We start from the raw sequence: 24,104 nt of genomic DNA, 5'->3' as shown, positions 1-24,104 counted from the left end.
TTCTTATGAATCAGACATAATGAATGCCCTCTGTCATAGAATTTGTTCATTTGTACTTTTGTCTAACTGCACAGCACTGACACGTTTTTTATTATTATTTTATATCTGTGTTCCCACCATGTTTCAAGTCAACATGCCCCTTCCAACATCACTTGAAGTCACTACAGTCACTGAACTGTATGGGTCATTGTCGAATAAGGTTTTTAAAAGTGTAAAAAAACATAATGGAGATATAATATATTTTATTGAGTGTTAACAATGAGATTATGTTGTTTTTATAATCAATTACACTGCTTTTGTCATTTTTTACAAGTTGGACAAAATTTGTCACCAAAAAAGTCATTCGGTTTAACCAAAAATTAGGTTTTACCGAATGACACTTTCGGTTATACCGAATGACAATATTTTCAAACAGTGCTAACAGGCTGATATCTAGCTAGTTAGCGAGCTAGCAAAAGGACAATCAAACATTTTATATTTAGTACAAGTTTTTGAAATATTACAACATTTTCCATGTTTTATAGCAGTTGTACCGAATTACCTGATGTTTCGGGACATGCGTATGAGCAAGTGAAAACTTACTTTGCTTCATGACCATGTGGTCCTTTGCAGGTGTCTGAATGATGTCACATCCTGTCACATGATATTGACCGCATGACTTGATCCAAAATGGTGCCTTTATATCGGTTACTCCGAATGACATCAATGAAATTAATTTTTCCGGACATTCTTTCTCATAACAAAGCAACGACTTCTACACATTTTTTTTTTTTAATACCATTTTGCACTATGTTGATATATGATGTTATAAAATCATGCCAGAATAAAAAAATATATACATTTATTACATTTTAAGATATTTTAATCACAAATGAAATGGCTGTATTGGCCTTTGGATGGTTAAACCGGTTAAATACCTTTATATGTAGCAAAATATAATTAAAACATTTTGGATTCAATAAAAGAGATCTAGTTGTACTACCTTACATACTTTGGATGTCTTATCTTTGTTTTTTTTTATTATTATTAAGGCCTTTGGACAAAAAATTACCCGTCACGTCAATGACCCGTATCTAGAATTCTGAGTTTCGTTGTCTCTTCCGGTTTATTTCCACAGCAAGTAAATCGACTTCACCAACGAATTACTTAGACAGCGATGCTATAGAAATATACAGAGCTACTGCAAAAACGGAAGTTCAAACACAAAATTCTAAAGATGGCTGCGTGCTTGTTTCTCTGGCGCATAAGGTCCATAATAAACACTAAAATGGTAAAAGTTTCAACAGTAAAATTCCGTAATATTTTTGTTTACTTTCTAGAATTGTTAATGTCTAAGTCATGAAAGAAAAATCTGAAAATAAACTAAAGACATAGAAGCTAGCAAAGTTAAATGTGTAATAATGTACCGCTAAGGTATTTCCAATAATAACTTTTTGTATTGTGGTTTTGTCTATTGATTACTCAAATTACACATTAATTTTGGCGTTAGTTAGTTGGCCTAGTGTTTTCCGAGGCGTGGCGGAATCGCTCTCTCGTTTCATTCAAATGCAGCTGCGCCATCTTCCGTCTTTGTTCTCGTTTAGAGAAATTGACCTCAGATGACTTCAGTAGACCTATTAATTTTACTGTTGTGTTGCAGTATTCGTCTTTGTTGCTAGGCAGATTTGTCTGTACATATAATTGACTATACTTAGCATACATATATATACAACAAATCAATATTTCATGTCCACTTATTTGGTGGGTAGCCATGCAATGTAGGAAATAGTTTACAGTCAGTTGGTTATTATAGACCCTTTCAGGGTGAATCAAGACCCCTCCGTACCGCGGCGGTTCCTGATCAACCTGTCAGGGTTTATTTTACGATAATAACTGATATTATTCCTTACATAATATTCTGTTTCTTCAATGTAAGTGTGAGGATATGTGCAGAAGAGATTTTTATTTCCTGTTGTTTTGAAGTTAGTTTGGTTTCACTCTAATTACAGCCTGCATGTATGGAAAGTGGTTGGCAGAGGCACTGAGAGGGCACACAGTGTGCCTGGTTTCCTGTTGCTGTTGCAGGATCAAAGCCAGCAGCCACCGTGTTTTCACTGAGTGGCCGCCGTACCGCAGTGTTCTCATCAACCTCTCTGGAGACAGCTAAAGAAACCATATGCTCTAAATGGCAGCTTGCTCTATAGCACCCAGAGGAGTCTTTCAGATAAGAGTCAATGTGTGTACTTGGTGAGTAGGCTACATCCCTGCTTTAAATTTGGTAGGCACTTTCTTTTATATTTTACACCTTTACCCTTTTTAATTGCCTTTCTAATAAAAGAACTCAGTTGGTGTCCAGTATAGAATGAAAAAAAAAAAAAAAACATAACATTACTAATAGTTTTCCATTGATTTTGTGATTCAGGAAAAGGGAACTGTCACAAAGTTATACATTCAGAATGTCCCTGAGAGAGTTGATAAGCACATTTTGCTCCCGTGCTGCCATCTTCTGGAAGCTCTGTGTCACATGAATAAATTACATTTAAAAATATATTAAAAAAGAAATTAGTTATTTTTATAATAATAATATTTCACAACATTACTGTTTTTACTCTATTACTGTATTTAAAACATTAAAAAAATCTTACCAACCCCAAACTTTGAAACAGTTGTAGGTATATATATATTGTAAGAAAATATTGTAGACCATGAGAAAAGCATGATACTACAAAAACAACATGTTCTTTTCTCAATTGAATAATTGTGTTTTATGTGCAGTTTAAAACAAGAAAAAAGGATTAAAATAGTATCTATAAGATTTAATACAACAGTTGTTTTTAATCTTAATGATTTGCTCTAGTGCTGCCATCTTCTGGAGGCTCCATGTACTTGCACACAGAATTAAGAGAAAAATAACACTTTTTTTTTTTGATAAGGCACGTTTCTGTTTATGTAATCTCCTCAAGCATTTCCATCTCAAAAATATGATATATCATGTCAGAATCCATTGTAAATTAATGTATAAATGGCAGAGTAAACAAATACACTAATATGAAAAAGATAAAAGATCAGAGTTCTAGAAAATTCCAGTATCTGGATATCAAAATCCAAGATCAAAGCACTGAATTGCTTTGAGCATTTCATTTATCTCATCCAGTCTTTCAGAGAGTTGCATTTACCTTTGATTTTATACTTGGATTCTACAGTCCATTTAATTTCCCTCCTATTTTTCTCTGTAAACATAATACTTTTTTGTTTTATTTTCTTATTTCTAAATGTCATTTGAGTTGGAATAGTAGATGGTACTGAATAAACATTTTAATCTGAATTGTCCAATGCTTTGTAGTTCCTTTGTAGTTCCTTATGACCATTATTTTTAATAATGGTCATAAATAAGTCCAAATGACCAAGAAAACTATTTTTCCTTTCAGACTGTCATAAACTCCAAACTTCTGATTCAGAACGCCCCAATTTCTGTGCCCCAGGCCTGTGCGGACTTACTGGAGGTACTCAAACCCCTGCGACCTGGGACTGGAGACCCCAGAGGGGCAAAGGGTCTGAAAGAAATCTGGGGAGTGGAGGAGTTGGAGGAAGATGAGGAGGATGATGGGATTGTGGATCCATCAGGTGAGTGCTGTTGAAGTCTGTGAGGATGGCCGGGGATTGAGGGCAGTCGACGCACCGGGGTCAGCGCTGGATTCATTATCGCCCCCTGGGTGCTCAAACATCCCACTCGCAGGGCCGGTGAAGGGTAGCCCAGCAAGGTGGCGGTGGCATGGGGGGCCAGATCCCGCCGGGCGTTTGGGGGAAAAGGGGTAGACGAGACTGGAGACGAGGTGGCTGCTAGCTGAGGGAAGGAAGGCCAGGGCCAGGGAGGAAAAGGCAGAGTGGCGGGGCTCTGGAGGAGAGGGTCCAGCTCACTGGCGCAGTGGCTGAGGTGGGACACAAGGCGCGCACCGATGGGGTCTGAGGATTCAACTCCCTCCAGAGAGCTGAGGTATCTCACCACCTCTCCAACACACTCCCGAAAGCCCAAAGTCCTGTAGTCCACTGCCAGAGCACGAGCATCAAAGTAGCCTAGGAGAGAGAACACTTAAACTTTCTGCTTGATAGATATATACAATAAAGCATGGATTTTCAAACTTTTTGATGCCAAGGAGGACCCACAGTTATTATGATACCTTTGTTTTGAGGAAACTTCTTCCTAAAATATAAAAGCAGCTATACATTTTCATGTATAAAGTTTATACTACCTTTCTTAAAGTTTGGGGTCAGTCAGATTTTCTTTTTTAATTTTTTGAAAGAAATTTTTATTTTTATTCAGCAAGGATGCATTAAAGGGTTAGTTCACCCAAAAATGAAAATTCTGTCATTAATTAATCCCCCTCATGTTGTTCCAAACCCGTAAGACTTTCATCTTCGGAACACAAATAAAGATCTTTTTGATGAAATCTGAGAGCTTTCTGCCCCTCCATAGACAGCTACACAACTACCACTTTGACACTTCAAAAAGTTCATAAAGAGATCGTAAAACTAATCCGTATGAATTGAGCATTTTAGTCCAAATTTTCTGAAGAGACTCGATCGCTTTATATGATGAACAGATTTAATTTAGGCTTTAATTCACATATAAACTGTCATCAACTCAAACATCAGTTGTGGTAAACAGAAGCTCAAGCATGTTCGCTTGACGTGCGAGAACCAATGAGGTTCATTCTTGTATGTTACGCAGCACATTTGAGCTTCAGGAAGAGATTTGTTCTCGCGAGTCAAGCAGGTTCGGTTGAGCTTCTGTTTATGTTTGCTGATTCATGTTTATATTAATAAAAGCCTAAATTAAATATGTTCATCATATAAAGCGATCGAGTCTCTTCAGAAAATTTGGACAAAACCGCTCGTTTTATGATCTCTTTATGAACTTTTTGAAGAGTCAAAGTAGTTGCGTAGCTCTCTATGGAGGGACAGAAAGCTCTCAGATTTCATCAAAAAGATCTTCATTTGTGTTACAAAGATAAAAAGTCTTACGGTTGTGGAATGACATGAGGGTAAGTAATTAATGACAGAATTTTCATTTTTGGGTGAACTAACCCTTTAAATTGAACAAAAGTGACAGAAAAGACTTTTCAACATTGATAATAATAAGAAATATTTCTTGAGCACCAAATCAGCATATTAGAATGATTTCTGAAGGATCATGTGACACTGAAGACTGGAGTAAAATCAGCTTTGCCATCACAGAAATAAATTAAATTAAATTTTAAACATAATTAAACAATACAATTCAGTTATTTTAAATTGTAATAACTTTTCACAATATATTTGTTTTTACTGTATTTTTGATCAAATAAATTTCAAAAAAATTACTAATTTTTACTGACCCCAAACTTTTGAATGGTATAGTCCATACTGTATATTGTGAGAAAAATATTACAAAATGATGCAAGTCATGACATTACAAAAACAACACTTTGTTTCTTCAATTAATTAATAGATTTTTATGTTGTCACTAAGACAGAAAAAAAGATTAAAATAGTATCTGTAGAATAGAATAAGACAGTTGTGATGAAACTTAATGATTTCTGACCAGTCTTTACAAAGCAGAAAAAAATCAAATTCTTTCTGAAATGTCCTAGGAACCCCCTAGCACCCCCTTTCCGACCCCCAATCCTAATTTAAAAACTCCTGCAATAAGGGATGATACCAGTACGTTTTAATACATGTAAAGACTAAATTTGAACTTTTAAGTAAATTTGAACGGCATGCTAACATGTAGATTTTGCTGTTACAAACAATGCTAGGATGATGTGGTGGTTGCTATTGCTACTACGCGGTTCATAAGGTGTTCTGCCCGTGGCACAAACATGCAGGCTGACTTACGTGCTTAAAGGGATAGTTCACCCAAAAATGAAAATTCTGTCATCAATTACTCACCCTCAATTTGTTCCAAACCTGTATGAATTTCTTTCTTCTGCTGAACACAAAAGAAGATATATTGAAAAATGTCGGTCCCAGGGCCACATTGACTTCCATAGTATGGATAAAAATACTATGTAAGTGAATGGGGCCGATCAACTGTTTGGTAACCAACATTCTTTAAAATATCTTCTTTTGTGTTCAGCAGAAGAAAGAAATTCATACAGGTTTGGAACAACTTGAGGGTGAGTAAATGATGATAGAATTTTCATTTTTTGGTGAACTATCCCTTTAAGTTGAATATTTGGAGCTTCAAATTCATAACCCAAAGTATGAGCTATAGTAATAGTAGCAAAAACACTGCATACTGTAATAAAAGCTCTTCTAAAAATTTCTTGCTCCATATATTCTCTCACCTTTGCCACCCATGGCATGAAGCAGTTTCAGATGATCCACTGTCATCTGAAGAATCTCAGCCTTCTCCAGTTTAGAGGAGCCCTGGTCAGAAGCGGAGAAGGTGCTGGTTTTAATTAAAAACTTTATACTGGTTTTAGTTTTAAAACTAGTTTTAACCAATGAGCTTGTAAATTAAACTCATTCGCCTCAGAATATAAAGCAAAACTGAGCCTGTGGCGTTCAGTCCGATCGTCTTACCTGTTTCTCGAAGGCACTGGGTACGAGTCTCCTGAGCTCTGACAGACTGTGGTTGATCCTGTCCCTGCGCCTCTTCTCAATTATCTGAGGAATTTAAAGACAGAACAACGATTCAAAGTGGAAAGCATTTGCTAACTGGATTATTTTTGTGGCCGAGGCCTAGTCGCAGCATTCTTAAGATCAGTTTTTGGAAAAAATAACAAGTCAAATAAGAAAACACAAATCAAAGTCAGACAAGAGGGCTTAAATTGTAAAAATGCATGCTGCGCAGAGGGTCATGTTGCAGGGAGTTTTGAAAATGGCAAGCATTTACAGAAGAGACCTTGTAGCGAGATCATATATGAATTATATATTTGGTCTGTTCTTGAACAAGCGGGGGAAAAACAGAGCTGGATTGACGTAAACTCACCCCTCTTCTCTTCTTGCGCGCCAGGATCTGTGAGGTACTGCCTGGAGACATGGACCCAGTGACAGGGCTGAGCAAGAGAAAGAGCGAGCGGGGAAGGGGACAGATTAAAGCTTTGATGTCAATGCATATTGTTGTCATTACTGTACTTAATACAACGCAGAAACGCTGTTGCACATCATCAAACCCAATCTAATTTGTCTTGGGGAACAGCTAGACACGGGAGCGCCGGGGTAAACAGAAAATGAGATTATTTTGGTTTAACGCGTTTTTGGACATTATTGTCAGATGCCTGATATGTTATGATTTTTGCATCGTACAAAAGCATTTTCTTTTTAAGCTCAAAAGACATGATGATTACATATCCGCAGGGCAGGCTGAAATAGTGGCTTTTGCGTGCACTTTGAGCACATCAATACTCGGTATTATCCTTCAATGTGGATCTGGTTTGCATGGGCACTCTCTGTGCTCTGCCAGCAGAATGACACTGTTTGTTTTGCTTTTACTTCGACTTCCACGCATAACTATTATTTTTATATCACATCATTGTAACTCCTTTTAACATTAATAGGCTTAATTCACAAACATTCCGCTTGTTTAGAGGAAAAGAGTCCAGTCCAAAAAGAAAATTAGTTACAGGAATAAACTGCTGTATAGACACTGTAGAGATTTTACATTCTGGTTAAGAGTTTTCAAGGCAATTAGATGAGAAATGATTGGTCATTGTAGGACACAATTCAGTTGCATGCCTCTTCAGTCTGCACTTGATTTGTGTCACAGCTTTACTGAAATATCAAAAAGACTAAATAACTGAGAGAAAAATGCAAAACAGACAGAGAAGGAAAAAGCATGCTAAGCGTTATGCTTGTCAGTGGGAATAGGAAGATACGCCTCTCAAGTAAGTCAAATAAGATCATTATGGGCCTCCATCAGCCGTCCTGCTTGATGGTGGCCCTATGTGTGATTTTGTCCGCTCACATAAACTCCTGTGTCACTGCGTTCTGGTGCACTGGTATGCGCTACAGAGTGTCCATTTAAATTAGGGAGGGACAACAACAGGGTGTTTTCTGTAGAATATTGGTTGTAATATTAGCGATTTGATGTTTTCTCATAATTCTGGGGGACGTGTCTTCACTGTCCCCTCATGCAGAATCTATGCTCCTCGTTTAAATATGCAAAAAAAAAAAAAAAAAAACCTGGCTGAATACTGATGCATCATTAAAAACATGGATGGCACAATAAAAAATAAAAAGAAGAAGTTGTGGTCACACTTTGTGTCCTTGTTACAGTGTAATTACACAAATAAGTAATATAAGTAATATTAATTACAAACAAGTACTTACTTTAAATTTAGGGTTAGAGTTTGACTTAGTGTTATTTGCTTTGTAGTTATGCATAATTTAATACTATAGTATAAATACATGTATCAGACACATTAAAACTGCCGAATTGCCAGATTAAATTTTCCACATTAAAATTGCCAAATTAACAAAATTGCTTATCCTGGCAAATGCCAACAATCTTAATAAAACATACAGCATTTGTATAGCTTGATTTATGAATGTTAAATATTTTATATTATGTTATAAACAGCAAAGTGCATGATAAACCCTGAAGGCCCATGTAGAGTCCACCATACAGCTCTCAAAAAACACCTTGCATTTTGACCATCAAAGTTGCTATTTTTGCACCGAAAAGAGATGTCGCTTAGAAATTTCAAACAAAACTTAAACTCATCATAAATATCACTTTTCCTGGTTCGTCACTTCTGAGCTGGAGTGTGAGCTCTACATGTAGAGCGACTGACAGCTACCCATGCCATTGCTACTGAGCACAATATACACGCAAAGTCCTCACCAGTAGCCGTCTTCCTGTCCGACATCGATCAATTCGTCCGTGTCCGAGTCTGGGGAACTGTAGTCATGAGGTCTCTTCATCGCCACAGGGTCCTCCTCTATCCCAGCAAGGGAAGGTTGAATTGATGGAGCGATGGAGATGTGCGGTCCTGTCGAGATGATCTCAGATGATGGATTCCTCCTCTGTCCTTCAAATGCAACAGTAAGGAAACCAGGCACCTTCTAATGTGAGCACGCCCCTCCCTATTTCCTTTTTTTCCTCTCCACCTTCTTCTCCTCTATTTCTCCCTCTATCCTCCGACCACAATACAAGCACGCTGCTTGGGAGTCTTTATTAGACCTCTCTTGCTGACTAAGTCTGTTTCTGCTTTTATGTGTAGCCGTGTTTTGACATCTCTAGACCCCCTGGACTTGAAGCTAGAGAATGACAGTCCTCCTCCTGTTCTCTCTCACTTTTCCTGGATTTTTCTACCTCTCTGTCACCCTGGCTACACTCGTCCTCTTGCGTTCTGTTGCAGCAGCACAAGTGACTGAACTTGGCACTTTGGCAAAGTTGCCAGTTTTGGCTCCCTCTTCCTTACCCTCCCACACTCCCTCCCAGCCCCTCACCAGCCCTCCCTTCTTTCTCTCTCTGTCATTTCTCTCCTTTCAATTAGCTTCTTCTCTTCACTGTCTCATCTCGCTCTATCTTTACCCCCCTCTGTTCCTCCCTCCTTCCTTCTGTCTCTGTTTCTCTCTGTCTCCTCTTTTCCACTCTTTTTAATTAGTTCCCCTCCCTCTCTCCCAGGACAATAGGAAGAACGCTGTGGGAATAGTGCCTGGGATTTCGACCCACATGCACACATACAGTGGCCCCAAAAGTATATGGGCACTTAAGCCACACTTAAAGCTCTGTTGATATCATAGTGTTAGATACAAAATATCAAACCAAGTCTGCAAATAAATGATGTTAAAACTTTTCTAGCCATTTTTGCAAAGACTTTTACCCAACTGGTGAGAAAGTGATTTTTAGTATATGTATGTAGTTCACACAGGTGTTCTGTGTTCCACTAACATTTGACAACTAGAAAGTCACAATATGTTTTGTCAGCATATCTATTGTTTCATAATTTGATTTTTTATTTTTTTTAAATGTTTTCCTTGAAAAGTGAGCTTCTGCTTTCTTTGTTTAATTTAAAATTAATGTTTTCTTTAAAATTAATACATTTGAATTAGGGCTGTCAAATCGATTAATTGCGATTAATCGCATCTAAAATAAAAGTTTGTGTTTATATAATGTGTGTGTGTGTGTGTGTGTATACACATATATATACATATACACATTCCTGTATATATATTTATTTATATATATGCATACATACACACACACACACATATATGTACACACATATATAAACACAAACTTTTATGTTAATGCGATTAATCACAATTAATCGATTTGACAGCACTGATTTGAATTTAAAGGGGACCTATTCCCCTTATGCCCCTTTTCACAAGATGTAATATAAGTCTCTGGTGTCCCCAGAATGTGTCTTTGAAGTTTCAGCTCAAAATACCCCACAGATTATTTATTATAGCTTGTCAAATTTGCCCCTATTTAGGTGTGAGCAATAATATGCTGTTTTTGTATTTGTCCCTTTAAATGCAAATGAGCTGCTGCTCCCGGCCCCCTTTCCAGAAGAGGGCGGAGCTTTAACAGCTCGCACTTCAGTTGCTCAACAACAACAAAGCTGGAGAATCTCACGCAGTCAAAATGATGATTGTCAGTAAGTTGTCAGTCAGTTGCTGTGGAGTTGATTCAACTCTTCAACTAGCATTTGCCGTCATGTTAATCTTTTGTGCAAATCCAGCGTTGAATTGACCCTCGTTTGTGAAGCAGTCCGGCGTAAAATGACGGCATGGTAACAACACTCTACTACAACAACTCTTCCTCTTCTCTAAAGCAGCCCAACATGGCCTCATCCCTTTTGTTGCATGTTTTCGGGGGCAGGGTTTATGTAGATTTTGGGGTTTGTGATGTCACCATCCCGGGAAAAGAGCTTGTTGTAGTCCTTAAAAAGCGATTTCTGTAAAAGGAAATATCTCCCTTTGCATTGAACTTTGAGTGTCGTAACTTGTTGTTTATGCTCAAACAGCAACATTACACACTAATTAAAGTTAAAAAAAGTCAAATCATAATCAAGGACCCCTTTAAAGTACTTGGACACATTCTATTTTATTTTTATTTCAACATATGTGTTTTATTCCTGAGATGGCAAAGCTGAATTTTCAGCATCATTACTCCAGTCTTCAGTGTCACATGATCCTTCAGAAATCATTCTAATATGATGATTTGTTGCTCAAGAAATATTCCTTATCATCAATGTTGAAAACAGCCGTGCTGCTTTAAACTTTTTCCCCCAGGATTCCTTGATGAATAAGTTCAAATAAATTGCATTTATTTAAAAATAGAAATCTTTTGTAACATTGTAAATGCCTTTCACTTTAGATAAATTTAATGCATCATTACTGAATAAAAGCGTCTTTCATAAAAAAAATAATAAAAATGACTGATCCCAAACTTCCGAACAGTAGTGTATATTGTTCACACTTAAGAAAAACATGTTTGGACACTCTTAGGTTGTCAAACCTTCAATGTTAATGTGATGAACTATGTGTGAACATGTGGTTACTCTGTGAATTGCCTTCATACATCACTAAAATCACTAACACCAGCTGGATTCTGAAAAGGTACTTTTTTGAGTGTGGTTGAAGTGTCCAAATTATTTTTGTATCCAAATACCATTGCATTCAGAATCTGTTTGTTGGCGCATCTACACAACATCATTGGCTTGGCTAACGGGTGTGAGTTTGAGGCGGGATTATTGGGACCAATGGCAGACAGGTTGAGTGTTTGGGAAACTGTCATTATTTTTGCATTTCTGTTTGCTAGTGCTAGTGACAGATTTACCCACTTCACCTTTAAGAATCAACTGTTGATAAACATATTATTTGACCACTAATCTTATGTCTCCCCCTGAGTCTGAGGGACAAAGCAGCTCTGATAGTGACCCTGAACTGATGCCCTGTGTCTGGAGAGAGATGAAGAGAGGTTAAGTGAGGATTTAGCCACTGAGTGTCTGAACTGAGGATCTCCTCAAGGACGACAGCATAACGGTTTCTCATGTCAGATACGCTGCATTTTCAAAAGAAACATTTCACTTCACACTATATAGTGCTAAGCACGTACATGTAAACTCGCACACACAGAGGTGTTCGCCCCCATCCACTACCGTGGGAAGCTGTAGAGTGAGAGTAGCCATGGTAATTAGAATTGCAAGCGCCTGGCAGGAGTTTGCTGTAGGAACGGTGCCTTACTGACCCAAGAGCTGCAGCAGCATGCCCTGCATCACACAATACCCGACCCACCCTTTGCCTTCCTGTTGGCCTGCTGCTTTGATTCCATGGGGCTGTATGCAATTATATAGTTTCCTAGTGTGTATATGTTCATGCCAGTGCAATTGTGTTGGACAGGCAGCCCCTCTGATGCAATTACATCTAGGTTTGGTGTCACCAAGAAGAATAAAAAAACAACAACAGATATGCTGTTCAAAATGAAGACAAAACCATGTTTAAACGCTTATGGGATGTCAGGTGTTAGTGGAACATTTTCATAGTTAATGTGATGAACTATACCAGGTAGTGTTGGGGAAGCTAATTAAAACTGTAGCTTGCAAGTTAATTATAATTCCAGTCAAGCTGCTGTTTTGAAAAAATAGTATAAGCTACAAACAAAAAGAAGCAAACTACATTGATGTTACTTAAAGGCTCTTGCAAAAAAGAAGTGTGTTTAATTGTAATGAATGTGCTTTAAAGTTCTTGCAAATAATATAATATTAATAAAATAAAAAGCCACTTAAGTGTACTTAAAGAGAGGACAGTTTCATGACTTTGTTTCTTAACTCATGCAAGTACAATGAGATATACATATATATAAATAAATATATATACAGGAATGTACAAATAAAAATATAACTGTCCAATTATATAATTTATAATTTATTCGGAACCATATTTTTGCTGATACAAAACAGTAATGTAGTCCTTAAAGGGTTAGTTCACCCAAAAATAAAATTTCTGTCATTAATTACTCACCCTCATGTCATTCCAAACCCGCAAGACCTTTGTTCATCTTCAGAACACAAATATTTTTGATATTTAAGATATTTTTGATGAAATCTGAGAGTTTTTTTTCTTATCTCCAATAGAAAGCAAGGAAAGAGGAAAAATTGTTGAATAAAGTAGTTATTTTTGTTTTGTTTTTGCGCACAAAAAGTATTCTCGTCGCTTCATAACATTACGGTTGAACCACTGTAGTCACGTTGACTGTTTTAACAATGTTTTTACTACTTCTCTGGACAATGAATGTGGTAATTTCGTTGCTTTCTATGCTTTAATCAAAAATATCTTAATTTGTGTTCCAAAGATGAACGAAGGTCTTGCATGAGGGGTGAGTAATTAATGACAGATATTTCATTTTTGGGTGAAAAAACCCTTTAATCTCTTAATTCATGAGTTTTCCCAGGGTATGAGCCGTATAAAGTGTATATGCTTGTTCAAAAGTCTCCTCTCTCCTCTTTCTTTTAGAGATGGATGGTGGCAGCAATTAGCAGCGAGTGGACGTGTGGCATTTGACCGTCACGGGAGGCTTATGGTTTGTCATGTCATGTGTGAGTCAAAACGAGTGTAAGAGATCCCTTTATCCCTCCATCCTCCCCCGACTCCATCTCCTTTCATTACCAATCCCTCTTTTATTCTGGTCTGGATCTCATTTCCAGAAAGCAAGAAGAAAGGAGCTCAAGAGAAAATCGGGCCTTTCGCCGTGTCTCTGCTGTTATTTTTGTTGTCCACCCGCTTCAAAGCCAAGCTTTCTTCTCGTTCTCCGTTCTGATTATTTTTCTTTCGCAAGATTTTCTGCATCCTTCGCTTCTCCCCCTTTCTCCTCCTCTTCCTCTGGGTTTTTGATCTTTGTCATGGCACACTTCCTCCACTGATGACAAATTAAGGGGGGGAAATCACAGTGGAAAATGGATGAGAGCAACAGAGGGGGAATTAAGTAAATAAATAAGTTGATCTGTAAAAATAGTTTGAAGGGGGAAAACTGAGAACAAGAACAAAGCGAATGCTGGTATTGAGCAAAGCGGCTTCTTACGCTCTTGGTTGGCCACTTCAGTGCTTTTGCAAAGCCCTCCCTCTTCACCACAACAAGAACAGCTCCACAATTGAAATTAACAAGCTCATATTTTTACGATTCTCTCATACAAAGAAGCGCATGCACATACAAACGATCGCCCGTTTTTCACATACATTCGGAGTCACACGCACACAAGCTAATGTGCAACTTGTATATTAAATGTAACTCCCAAATGACAGCAGCCAAAGCTCACACGCTCTTCCTCAAGCGGTAATCATGTATTAATTCATGCTGACACACACACACCCACACGCCCACATGCATTTAACCAACTCTACCACATCTTGCACGACTTTCCTCCCTTTATGTGTAAATCTCAGCGGCTGACCCCAAAATCAGCCAGTGTTTTGATGTTCCTTTTCATTTGGCTCTCTGAGTGTTGGAGAGCGGAGGCCCCACTGCGAGCGCTGGCAAATCCCACTGGGACTTATCTCTCCTCCAGCCATGAGAGGAATGCCAGACACTGAGGCCTGCCCACTTTAAAGCCCACAAATGACACAAGGTCGCATTGCATGAATCTGTGTATGTATATTCATGGACATGTGTCCTCAAGGACAAATGCACTGAATGCATGTCACAACTGATCGTGGTATTGAGGTGGAGCCTCTACTGTATGCTTGCAATCACATGAAAATTCATAAAAATTCAGTTGTCTGTAATGTAATTAAAATCTCATTGTATAATTTTATATTCATCACTTTAAAGATTTATAGTCGTCATTCTTTTTTTAAATGATATACTTATTCTTTATATAAGTAAGTAAGGGATAATTCATGGCTAGCTGTGCATTAAATGATTTTAATCACATACTTGCTTCTCTGAAAAACAATGCTACAGCCAGTTATTCTACTTTGAAATGTGCGTTCCGTGTTGGAATGTGTGTTTTTGTTTTGGTCTGTGTGATCCCGCCCACTGCCAATTTACTCTATAGTATTTCGACTCCTCGGGTTGCTAGTTGGTGGAAAACACAGAGTATTGCAGCCATGGAAGCCAGCAAATGAACTGGGTAAGAGATCACAGATTCTAACCGACCTAGCATCCATCGAAAAAACTCTATAAGCAGAAGCATATTGAAACACAGATAGCTGATCAGCTTACAGTGTAAAGGCCCGTTCACACTAAGAACAATAAAAATAACTGTAACGATAGCTATATTTGCGTCCACACCACCGAACGATAACGGTCTGTTTATTCTAAAATGCGCTGCGGTTTCAAAGTGTGTACAACGTGTTTTTGCTGTTCTTGTTGCATTTACACGGCTTTAACCAGCAGATGTCCTCAGCATGCTATGTTTCAAGTGAATAGCTAGTGTAATCGATCTAATCTAACAGCGAATTAAGCTGACAAAGTCAATGTAGTGGAATAAAAACAACGCCTAGTCTTTTTCACTGCAACTTCAAAGGAAGCCTAGACAATGTTGTTGAAACTAGCGCTGGATATCTGAGGTAATTATATGTTACACTGTTTGCTAGCCTGGCATAATGATCTCATCTTATACTTCTCATCATTTATTCTGAGGGTATATGACCGATTGTTTTCCATATATCCATTTTCTTTAAAGTATATTTGAAAAGGGGGTTTGACTTGTCAAACAGTGGTGGCTTTTTCTGGACCTAGGCTATCTCCGCAAGGTCGTCTGCCATTTTAAATGCGCGAGCCCTTAAATTAGAATGGATTCTGATTGGCTGTCAGTGTTTTATCGTTCAATAGCTGGAAAAAAAATCATTTTGAAAGTGATCCCAACGATATTGTTTCTCTATATCGTCGTCATAGGTGTGGTGTGGAAAGTGCAATTCTTTTTTTATTTATAACGATTTTTAGAACTATATTTTTATCGTTATCTTTACAGTTATCGTTCTTGGCATGAAAAGGCCTTAAGGCTCGTCGCCTTCCATTACCAATTGCGCTTGTTCCTGTTGCGTCCTTAATCTGGCAAGCCTCGTGAGCATCGAGTCTGAGGAGGAGGGGGCGGGAGAAACAACTTTCTCCAATATTTTGAATTTGGACTGCAGTACCGATTTCAATTACTAGCTGTAAATATTACATACTGCACCTTTAATGATGTTTGCTTTATTATTTGTGTGTACATATTATATATATAGACACACAAATCACAAAATCAATGATACAAATATCAATTAAATAAATAAATTACAATAAATAATTTTTAAAAATACAATAAATAATACAAAAATCAATTTGCTTTATTATTGCACTTTATTAGTGTCTTATAACACTTTGCATTATTTTGTCCTTTTTGCCTTTCTTTTTTTTAATTTTATATTTCTATTTTTATTTATAGCAATAGTTTATATTTTACTTTCTTTGTTATTTTTCTCCTGAAATCCACTATAAGCCTCCTTTATCTTCCTGACCAGCACAAGTTTATTCTTTCCATTTCCTTATATTGTTTCTTTGTAAGAAATTGACTTCTTACATTTCAGATGCATAATAAATAGATTATTCTATGAAAATATTTACCAGGAAACTAGTATTTTTTTAAAGCTTTGTAATATGGTACAAATGTTATTTTAGTTATCTATTATTTATATTTATATTTTTTATATATTCAGTTTTCATTTTAGTTTGTTTTAGTAGGCCTAATTTTGTACTAATTTGTACTTTTTTTTTTTAAAAATATATATTTTTAACATTTAAATCTTTAATTTATTTCTTTATTTTTCTTCAGTTTTATTTTTAATAATTCACTTTATCTTAAACATTTTATGTTGTTTATGTAGTTGCCACGCAAGGAAACATTTTTAATTTCCATTTTTTTAAGTTTAAGATTTTCATCTAATATTTATAATTTTATTTCAGCTGTATTTCCATTAATGGTAATGATTTTTAATAGGTTTAATTTCAGTTAACAATAACAACAATGGACAGTACACTAAGTGTGACCAATGTTATGTAACTATGCATGTATGTGCTGCGAAAAATGTAGCATTGGTCCCATCCAGTCAGTAAAAGGTCGCGTTACCATGATTTACACGTTCATGATGACAGAGGGACAGGCGGCGTCTACTGCTATCAAAAGGCCTACGATTTCAGGCAACGAGTAAGGCTGCCTCCTCCCTCCATCTCTGCCAGAGGAAGACAGCAACACTGTTTACCCACGCAGCCATGCCCGCCTCATCCGGCTCCCAAAAGATAAATAAGAAGGGCAAAAGCCAACAAGAGGAAGCAGAAAGGGCCCTTTGTGGCTAAGAGCGAGGTCCCTTTCAAGCTGTTTTCCCACAGCGCCGAGTCCCCGATAGAGGGCCTGACTGCGGTAACTCTCGCTGGTGCCGGGGCCCAGACAGGCCGGGTAGGCCTCACTAGGCCACAAGCAGCCATTGTCTGTCGCCACAGAAACCAGCGTCTTCATGTCAGACATGTTTTTCTGTTTGTTTTCTTTTTTTGTCTTTAATGTGGCCAGTGGGAATGTTTCCTCCCCTTCTCCCCCCAACCCATCCACATTTCTTTCCCTTTTTTCTTCTCCCTCCAAATGTTTTCCTCCTCCGTCTCTTTCTTGCTCCATCTCTCTTTATTCCTCCAAAAGATTGTCATTTGTAAAGCTCTTGAGCGGTAGGCAGGCCCTATCTTTGTCATGGTGTTGTGGCCTGCCTCTCTCATTTTTTTTTTTTTATCTTACTTTATGAGGTTTTGGCACAAGCTCATACTTTTTCTGACTTGAAAAAGGGGGGAAAAAACACTCAAAAACAACAAAACCTATCCCCAAAGAATTCTGTCGTTCCCACGCTAAGCCAATTTTCTCCTCAAGATTAAACAAGCTCCAACAACAGAAGGAAAAGGAGAAAGTGGAGAAAAGAGAGAAGATCTGGTTATGATTCGAGACTCTAAACTAAGAGAGGATGCCCCACAGACATCGAATGAGAAAAACAAATCTGTAAAAAAGAGAAGTGTTTCTATTTTTAAGAGTCTAAAGAATGTCACTGTGTGCCATGACTCAAAGGATTTGCAGCTCCATGGTAATCAGTTCATTCTGACTGAGATCGTCAACCACATCACACACACTACGGCATCTTTTATGAGCTGGGCAAGAGGAGGGGAAGAAACGAAAGTCAGAATAATTTATTTTGCGCTCGTAGCCAGTGCCACAGCATTGTTTTGGCAATGTTACTCTAAATTCTCTTCGGTATTTGCTTGCAACCACTGTTTATCTTAAAATGGATGTTTTATGTAGCTGAAATATCTTCTTGGTTTTGTGTTTAAATTTTCAAGTAATTTACAACTCAAGAGGTGAATTCACTAAACAGTTGCCAAACTTTTGCGCACACAGTATTTCAGCGCAAAAATCTGCATCTTATTTACTTTACTTAACCTGTATCTAAGGGTAAGTTTACACGACAACAATGTACTTAAAACGGCCTTTGCATTTTTCGTGTACAGATGACACTATTGTTTTTGTCATTGATCATTGATCCACGAAAACAACTAAAAATGTTGTATTCTGCTGCCAGGCCAGTAGTTGGCGATGTCACTTTGTAAAGAAACACTACGCGCCTATAGACTGAACATGTAATATGACGTCATGACGTCAACTTTTTCACTAATGTGCGTTTTTGTAGTTTAATAGGAGACGATAACAGTATTGTTTTCAAAAACTTGCACTTTGAAACCAGCTGTCAAAAGTTTGCGTTTTCAGGGCCCCAAAACACTGTTGTGTAAATGAGTGGCCAAAATGCATAAAAAGTTTTACGTTTTTAATTGAAAACAGTGTTGGGTAAACAGCCCCTTATTTACCACCTGCAATCCAGTCAAAACTATATGCTAAATGTGCTGAAATTCACAACATTTTGGCGAATTGGTGGCTTATTCTTATGAATTTTTTACAGTCTCATTTGTACGTTTTATACAATCTGCTTACGTCCCACTGATGGTTAGGGTTAGCGTTGGACCTTCATGCTTAATTCTTCTAAAAATAGTTTGTGTCCATACAACTCACATTGTATGAATTTAACAGCTCGCGCTTCGGTTGCTCAACAACAACAAAGCTGGAGAATCTCACGCAGCCAAAATGACGATTGTCAGCTTTACATTGTTCAAACTGGAGTCGGACACTGATGGAGAGACTCAGGAAGAAGTTACAACTTTTAGAATGCAACTGGACATTTCTGAACGGTTAGTGGATAAATTTATGTAGTTGTTGTGGAGTTGATTCAACTCATCGACTAGCGTGTGCCGTCATGTTAATCTTTTGTGCAAATCCAGCGTTGAATTGACCCGCGTTTGTGAAGCAGTCTGGAGAAATGACGACATGGCAAAAACACTCTACAACAACAACTCTTCCTCTTCTCTAAAGCAGCCCAACATGGCCTCACCCCCTTTGTTGCATGTTCTCGGGGGCAGGGTTTATGTACATTTTGGGGATCGTGATGTCAACAACCCAGGAAGAAGCTCGTTGTAGTCCCTACCAGCCGTTTGTTGTAGTCCTTATTGCTGCCTTCACATGCTATTGGAAATTTGATAATTCCTACTTCTGAAGTCATGATTACAAGCTCATTGCATTCAAGTGGGAGGGCATTCATGTGCAATTTTTACCTAGGAAACTCGTATTAACGATAACTCAGAGAGCACGTGAAGGCAGAATAAAAAGCGATTTCTGTAAAAAAAAAAAAATCTCCCTTTGCATTGAACTTCGTAGAGCGTCGTAACTTTGCAGATGTTGTTTATGCTCAAACAGCAACATTACACACTAAATAAAGTTGAAAAAAAGTGAAATCATAATCAACCACCCCTTTAAAATCACCAGAACACCTTGACATTTAACTGAAATGTATTGTCCTAATACTTTGCATTGGAAAAGCTGTCATAGCATTCCAAAGAGAGCTAATTTTAGCTTTCCAAGAAGAAGAGGATTATACAGGTGTTGTTGAAAGGATGGGCTAAAGTTATACTACGCCTGACATAATCAGGTGCTAGCACTAGTTGTTCAGTTTGGCACTGATGAACAGCCAATCACAAACCAAACAAAAACAACTTTAGGTTACCATCTTTATCTGAGTATAGTTGATTACTGTGATGTCAGAAGAAACAGACAATTTCAAATCCACTGTCAACTGAGAAAAACAGACAATTTAAAAAGCTCATGTATGCACAGTTATTATCAGAATTTTGATGTACATGTAAACTCATTAAATGGCTTTAGTCCGGCACTTAGTTTGGGATTAGCTCAGCATGTAGTTTGGTCTTAGTTTCAGTGTTTGGTGGGTGTTGGAGAGCTGTCAGTCTGTGGTCAGCCTGCATGATATTGAGGGCTGCAGGCCTCCGGCTCTGTCCACCACGCTGCTATGTTTGAACTTAATTACAGCCAGTCGGCCCTGTCATTACAGCCCAGAGCAGCCGAGCGACGGCCGGCCTGTAAGGTAGTGGCGGCAGAATCCCAAACAACAGCGTGCAGTCACACACTCTCTGCAAACACACATTGGGATGGACACAGACGTATCCAAACCACACAGACACAAACAGAAACACAGATGCAAGCAAGGCCATTGTCACGCACTCCACATTAACACAAACAAAATCCTTGCCTTGCAGCAGACAGACTATCATGCATACATAAATCATAAACTAATAACTGTGTTCTCTATCAAAGGTGTTTCATTGACTGAACTGGGGCATAGTTAACAGAATAGTTGATATTTTTTATTATATATTTTTATATATTATATATTATTATATTTTGTTCTAAATCCTGGTTTTTTTTTGGAACCCGAAATAAGAATACATTTTTAATACCATCGTTTAAATACTATGTAATCATGTAATCAATAAAAAGGTTACTATAATCTGATTATGAGCATTTTAAAACATAATCTAATTACAAGTATTCATTTTTGAAATCTGATAATCAGTTAATCAGTTACTATATATATATATATATATATATATATATATATAAATATATATATATACAGTCAAACCAAAAATTATTCAGGTATATTTGATATATTTTTACTAGTGGGTGCAGGACACTATAGTTCATTTATGTAAATGAGGATAGCAAAATAAAGTAAACTGTGACATACCCAAAAAATTTTCATACAGTGGACAACCAGTAAAAAATAACTGTTTTCTATTTTAAAATGTAATTTATTCCTGTGAATAAATATATATTTAAAATAATAGAAATAGAATAAATATACATGATGATAGTTTTTTTTTTTTTTGGTTTTGGGTGAACTGTTCCTTTAATAAGTTTAAGGCAATTAGTGCTGCAGACAGCAAAGCTCTGCTTGTGGAAGCATGTGGTTGTAGCAACAGCAATTATTATTCTCCTTTGCCTCAAATAAATGATAATAAAAAGGCTGACATGTTTATTTCTGGCAGTCGTTGGCCTGGGAGAGAAAAAGAAGACGCGCGGGGCACAATGAGACATCGTCTCTGAATGACACAAGGACATTAAGTGGTAATTACAGAGAGACGAGATTTCCTTTCTGACCACAGAGGAGAGTGGTGTCTTCAGACTGCAGAGGGGCGCCGGTCCTATTAAGGCCCCCCAAATTGGTATCATATCACCAAGACCCCCAACTACACCCCCCATCTGATGTCTAGATCCTCCAGACCCTTTGTGGTGTATTATGACCGTTCCACCTCAAACAAACACACCCACCTACCGACCACAACACGCATGCACACAAAAGAGACAGTCAAGGCTCTGTGTCAGATCTTGTGATCAGTGTGCGAGGGGTCTGCGCTGGTGCCACAAAACAAATTCCTGACATTCTGTGATAATTCAAACGTTTCACGGCGCAGTTTTTGCGCCCATGAGAGGCAGAGCTTGGGAATGGAAAATGCCACCATGTCATGGCAATCTCTCCCTATTGTCTCTCTCTTTAATCAGTGTTCTTCTGTGGCTCTAAATATCTCAGTGGTGTGCATCTACGCCTGGGAAAAAGCAGCTCTTTGCCCCGCTCGGGCCCTGAAACACGCCATTGCACCGCACTGTTTGTCTCCTCGCATGATGACAAGAAAATTTTCACTTCAATCTTAATGTGTAGGAGCACCTTAGGAGATCTGAGAATGGCAAAAAACAAAAGTCCACCATATCTATGACACATCCAAAAGCGGCGAATCAAAAGCACTTATTTTGGTTCTTTTGGGGGAGCTCTCCATCTTGAAGCAGGAGCATCAGCATTTGATTTAGGGTAGTTTTAAGCTTAAGGGACTCTGGTTTGTATATAGGAATTATAAGGATGAGTTTTAAGCCTAGCAGCAGACACAGATTATCATTCATACATATCATAATATAATAAATGTGTTTCATTGACAGAACTGAGGCGTGGTTAATGGAATAGTTGACCCTAAAATGAAAATTATGTCATTATTATATTTTACAGTAATGTATATTATTATATTGTTCCAAACCCATATGCTATTATTTTTTTAATGGAACCCAAAAGAAGAAATTTTAAGAATTTTTGTTGTCATACAACAGTAGTTCATTGTAATCACTGACCAGGAGATGTCATTCCAAAAATGACTGTATATATACAATGCCCAGCCAAAAAAACATTTTGTTGTTTAAATGTCAATAGGTGTAACAGACATAGGCTAGTAAGAGCTGTGCGTGTAAACCTCACTCCCCTGAACTCACCCCCCTAAACCTCATTCCCATCCGGGTCACGGCACCAATGTAATCCCTCCTGTTTGAACCGCCCGCTCTAAGTGGGACTCGAACCCAGGTCCGTCCACATGGGTGTCTGTGTTTGAGTCCCACTTAAAGCAGGGGGTTCAAACAGGAGAGGTTACATTGGTGCTGTGACCCGGATGGGAGTGAAGTTTAGCGGGGTTGAGTGTAACAGACATAGACTAGTAAGAGCTGTGCGCGTAACCCTCACTTCCATGACCTCAAGAGGTGCTCTAGTGACTGACACTAGAGACTGTGGTCTTTAGCCTCCTTGTTAGAGCACCTGACTCCCATGCAGACGGACCTGGGTTCAAGTCCCGCTTAGAGTGGACGGTTCAAACAGGAGGGGTTACATAGGCAAATGCTTGAGAGTCTATGATTGGATAATTATTGCAGTGATTATTATGTTTCTAGCATGTTGTTAACAGTTCTTCTAAATCTAATTGATGGAGTGTGTAGCTTTTCATTTCCATGTAGGAACCATGTAGGAAGACACATCATGGCCATATTCCAGGATGACAATGTCAAGATTCGCAGAGTCAGATTGTGAAAGAATGGCATAAAAAATCATTTTCACACATGAATTGGCACCAGACCTTAAATTCATTGAAAGTCTTTGGGTTGTGCTGGAGTAGACTTTACAGAGTGCTCACCTCTTGCATTGTCAATACAAGATCTTGACCAAAAATTGATGCACCTCTTGATGGAAATAAATGTTGTGATGTTATTTCCATCAAGAGGTGTATCAAATTTTGTATTTTAATATATTTTTAAAATTTAATTTATTTTTGTGATTGCACAGTAGATTTTTAAGCAGCCTTAATTATGGAACAACACGTCTGTCTCCTCACATATGATGTGAAGAAAATATTAAGTTGGATCCTTCAGTCTTAATGTAGGAGCAACCTAGGATATCTGAAAAAATGGCAAAAACAAAAATCCCCCGCCATATTTATGAAAAATCTAAAAGCGCCGAATCAAATGCACTAATTTTTGGTTCTTTTGGAGGAGCACTCCATTAAAAAAAAAAAGGGAGCATCAGCATTTGATTTAGGGTATAGTTTCAAGTTTACAGGATTCGGGGACAGCACTCTGGCTTGTATATAGGAATTATAAGGATGAATAGAGTTTTATGAGGTGCTATAAATTTCATTTTAAAAAGAGGGTGTATGGCGGCTTATGTCCACTCGCCTACCCTGTGGTTTAGAGGGGCCACCATGAAGCCTTTGTGTTCTGTGGGTTTACCATGGGAAAATTCTGCAAACAAATAACTCACCCGGTGACCCATCAGTGTTAAAAATCACTTTTGAGCGCTGTGGATTGTGATGCATGGGTGCGGTGCGGCCTGCAGGAACTGCATGTTTGTTTTATCTCGGTCCAAATGTTAAAAAACAGCTATTTTCAGGCTAAAGAGAGCAAATAAACACACAT

General features: G+C 37.9%; 1 protein-coding gene across 1 annotated transcript; it reads right to left on the bottom strand.

Annotated features, from left to right (window-relative positions):
* Positions 1-2,770: 2,770 nt before the first annotated feature.
* Positions 2,771-9,374, bottom strand: heyl (hes related family bHLH transcription factor with YRPW motif like). Its single transcript, XM_051872819.1, has 5 exons — positions 8,807-9,374; positions 6,953-7,019; positions 6,544-6,627; positions 6,306-6,387; positions 2,771-4,053 (listed from the first exon to the last, which is right to left on the bottom strand). The coding sequence occupies exons 1-5, from the start codon at positions 8,884-8,886 to the stop codon at positions 3,434-3,436; spliced, it is 933 nt and encodes a 310-aa protein (XP_051728779.1). The 5' UTR covers positions 8,887-9,374; the 3' UTR covers positions 2,771-3,433.
* Positions 9,375-24,104: the final 14,730 nt, after the last annotated feature.

This window comes from Ctenopharyngodon idella, chromosome 19 (genome assembly GCF_019924925.1).
Source record: "Ctenopharyngodon idella isolate HZGC_01 chromosome 19, HZGC01, whole genome shotgun sequence".
In the NCBI taxonomy this organism is placed as follows: Eukaryota; Metazoa; Chordata; class Actinopteri; order Cypriniformes; family Xenocyprididae; genus Ctenopharyngodon; species Ctenopharyngodon idella.
The sequence above is the reverse complement of the archived record's forward strand: the minus strand, read 5'-3'. Positions and strand labels throughout refer to the sequence as shown.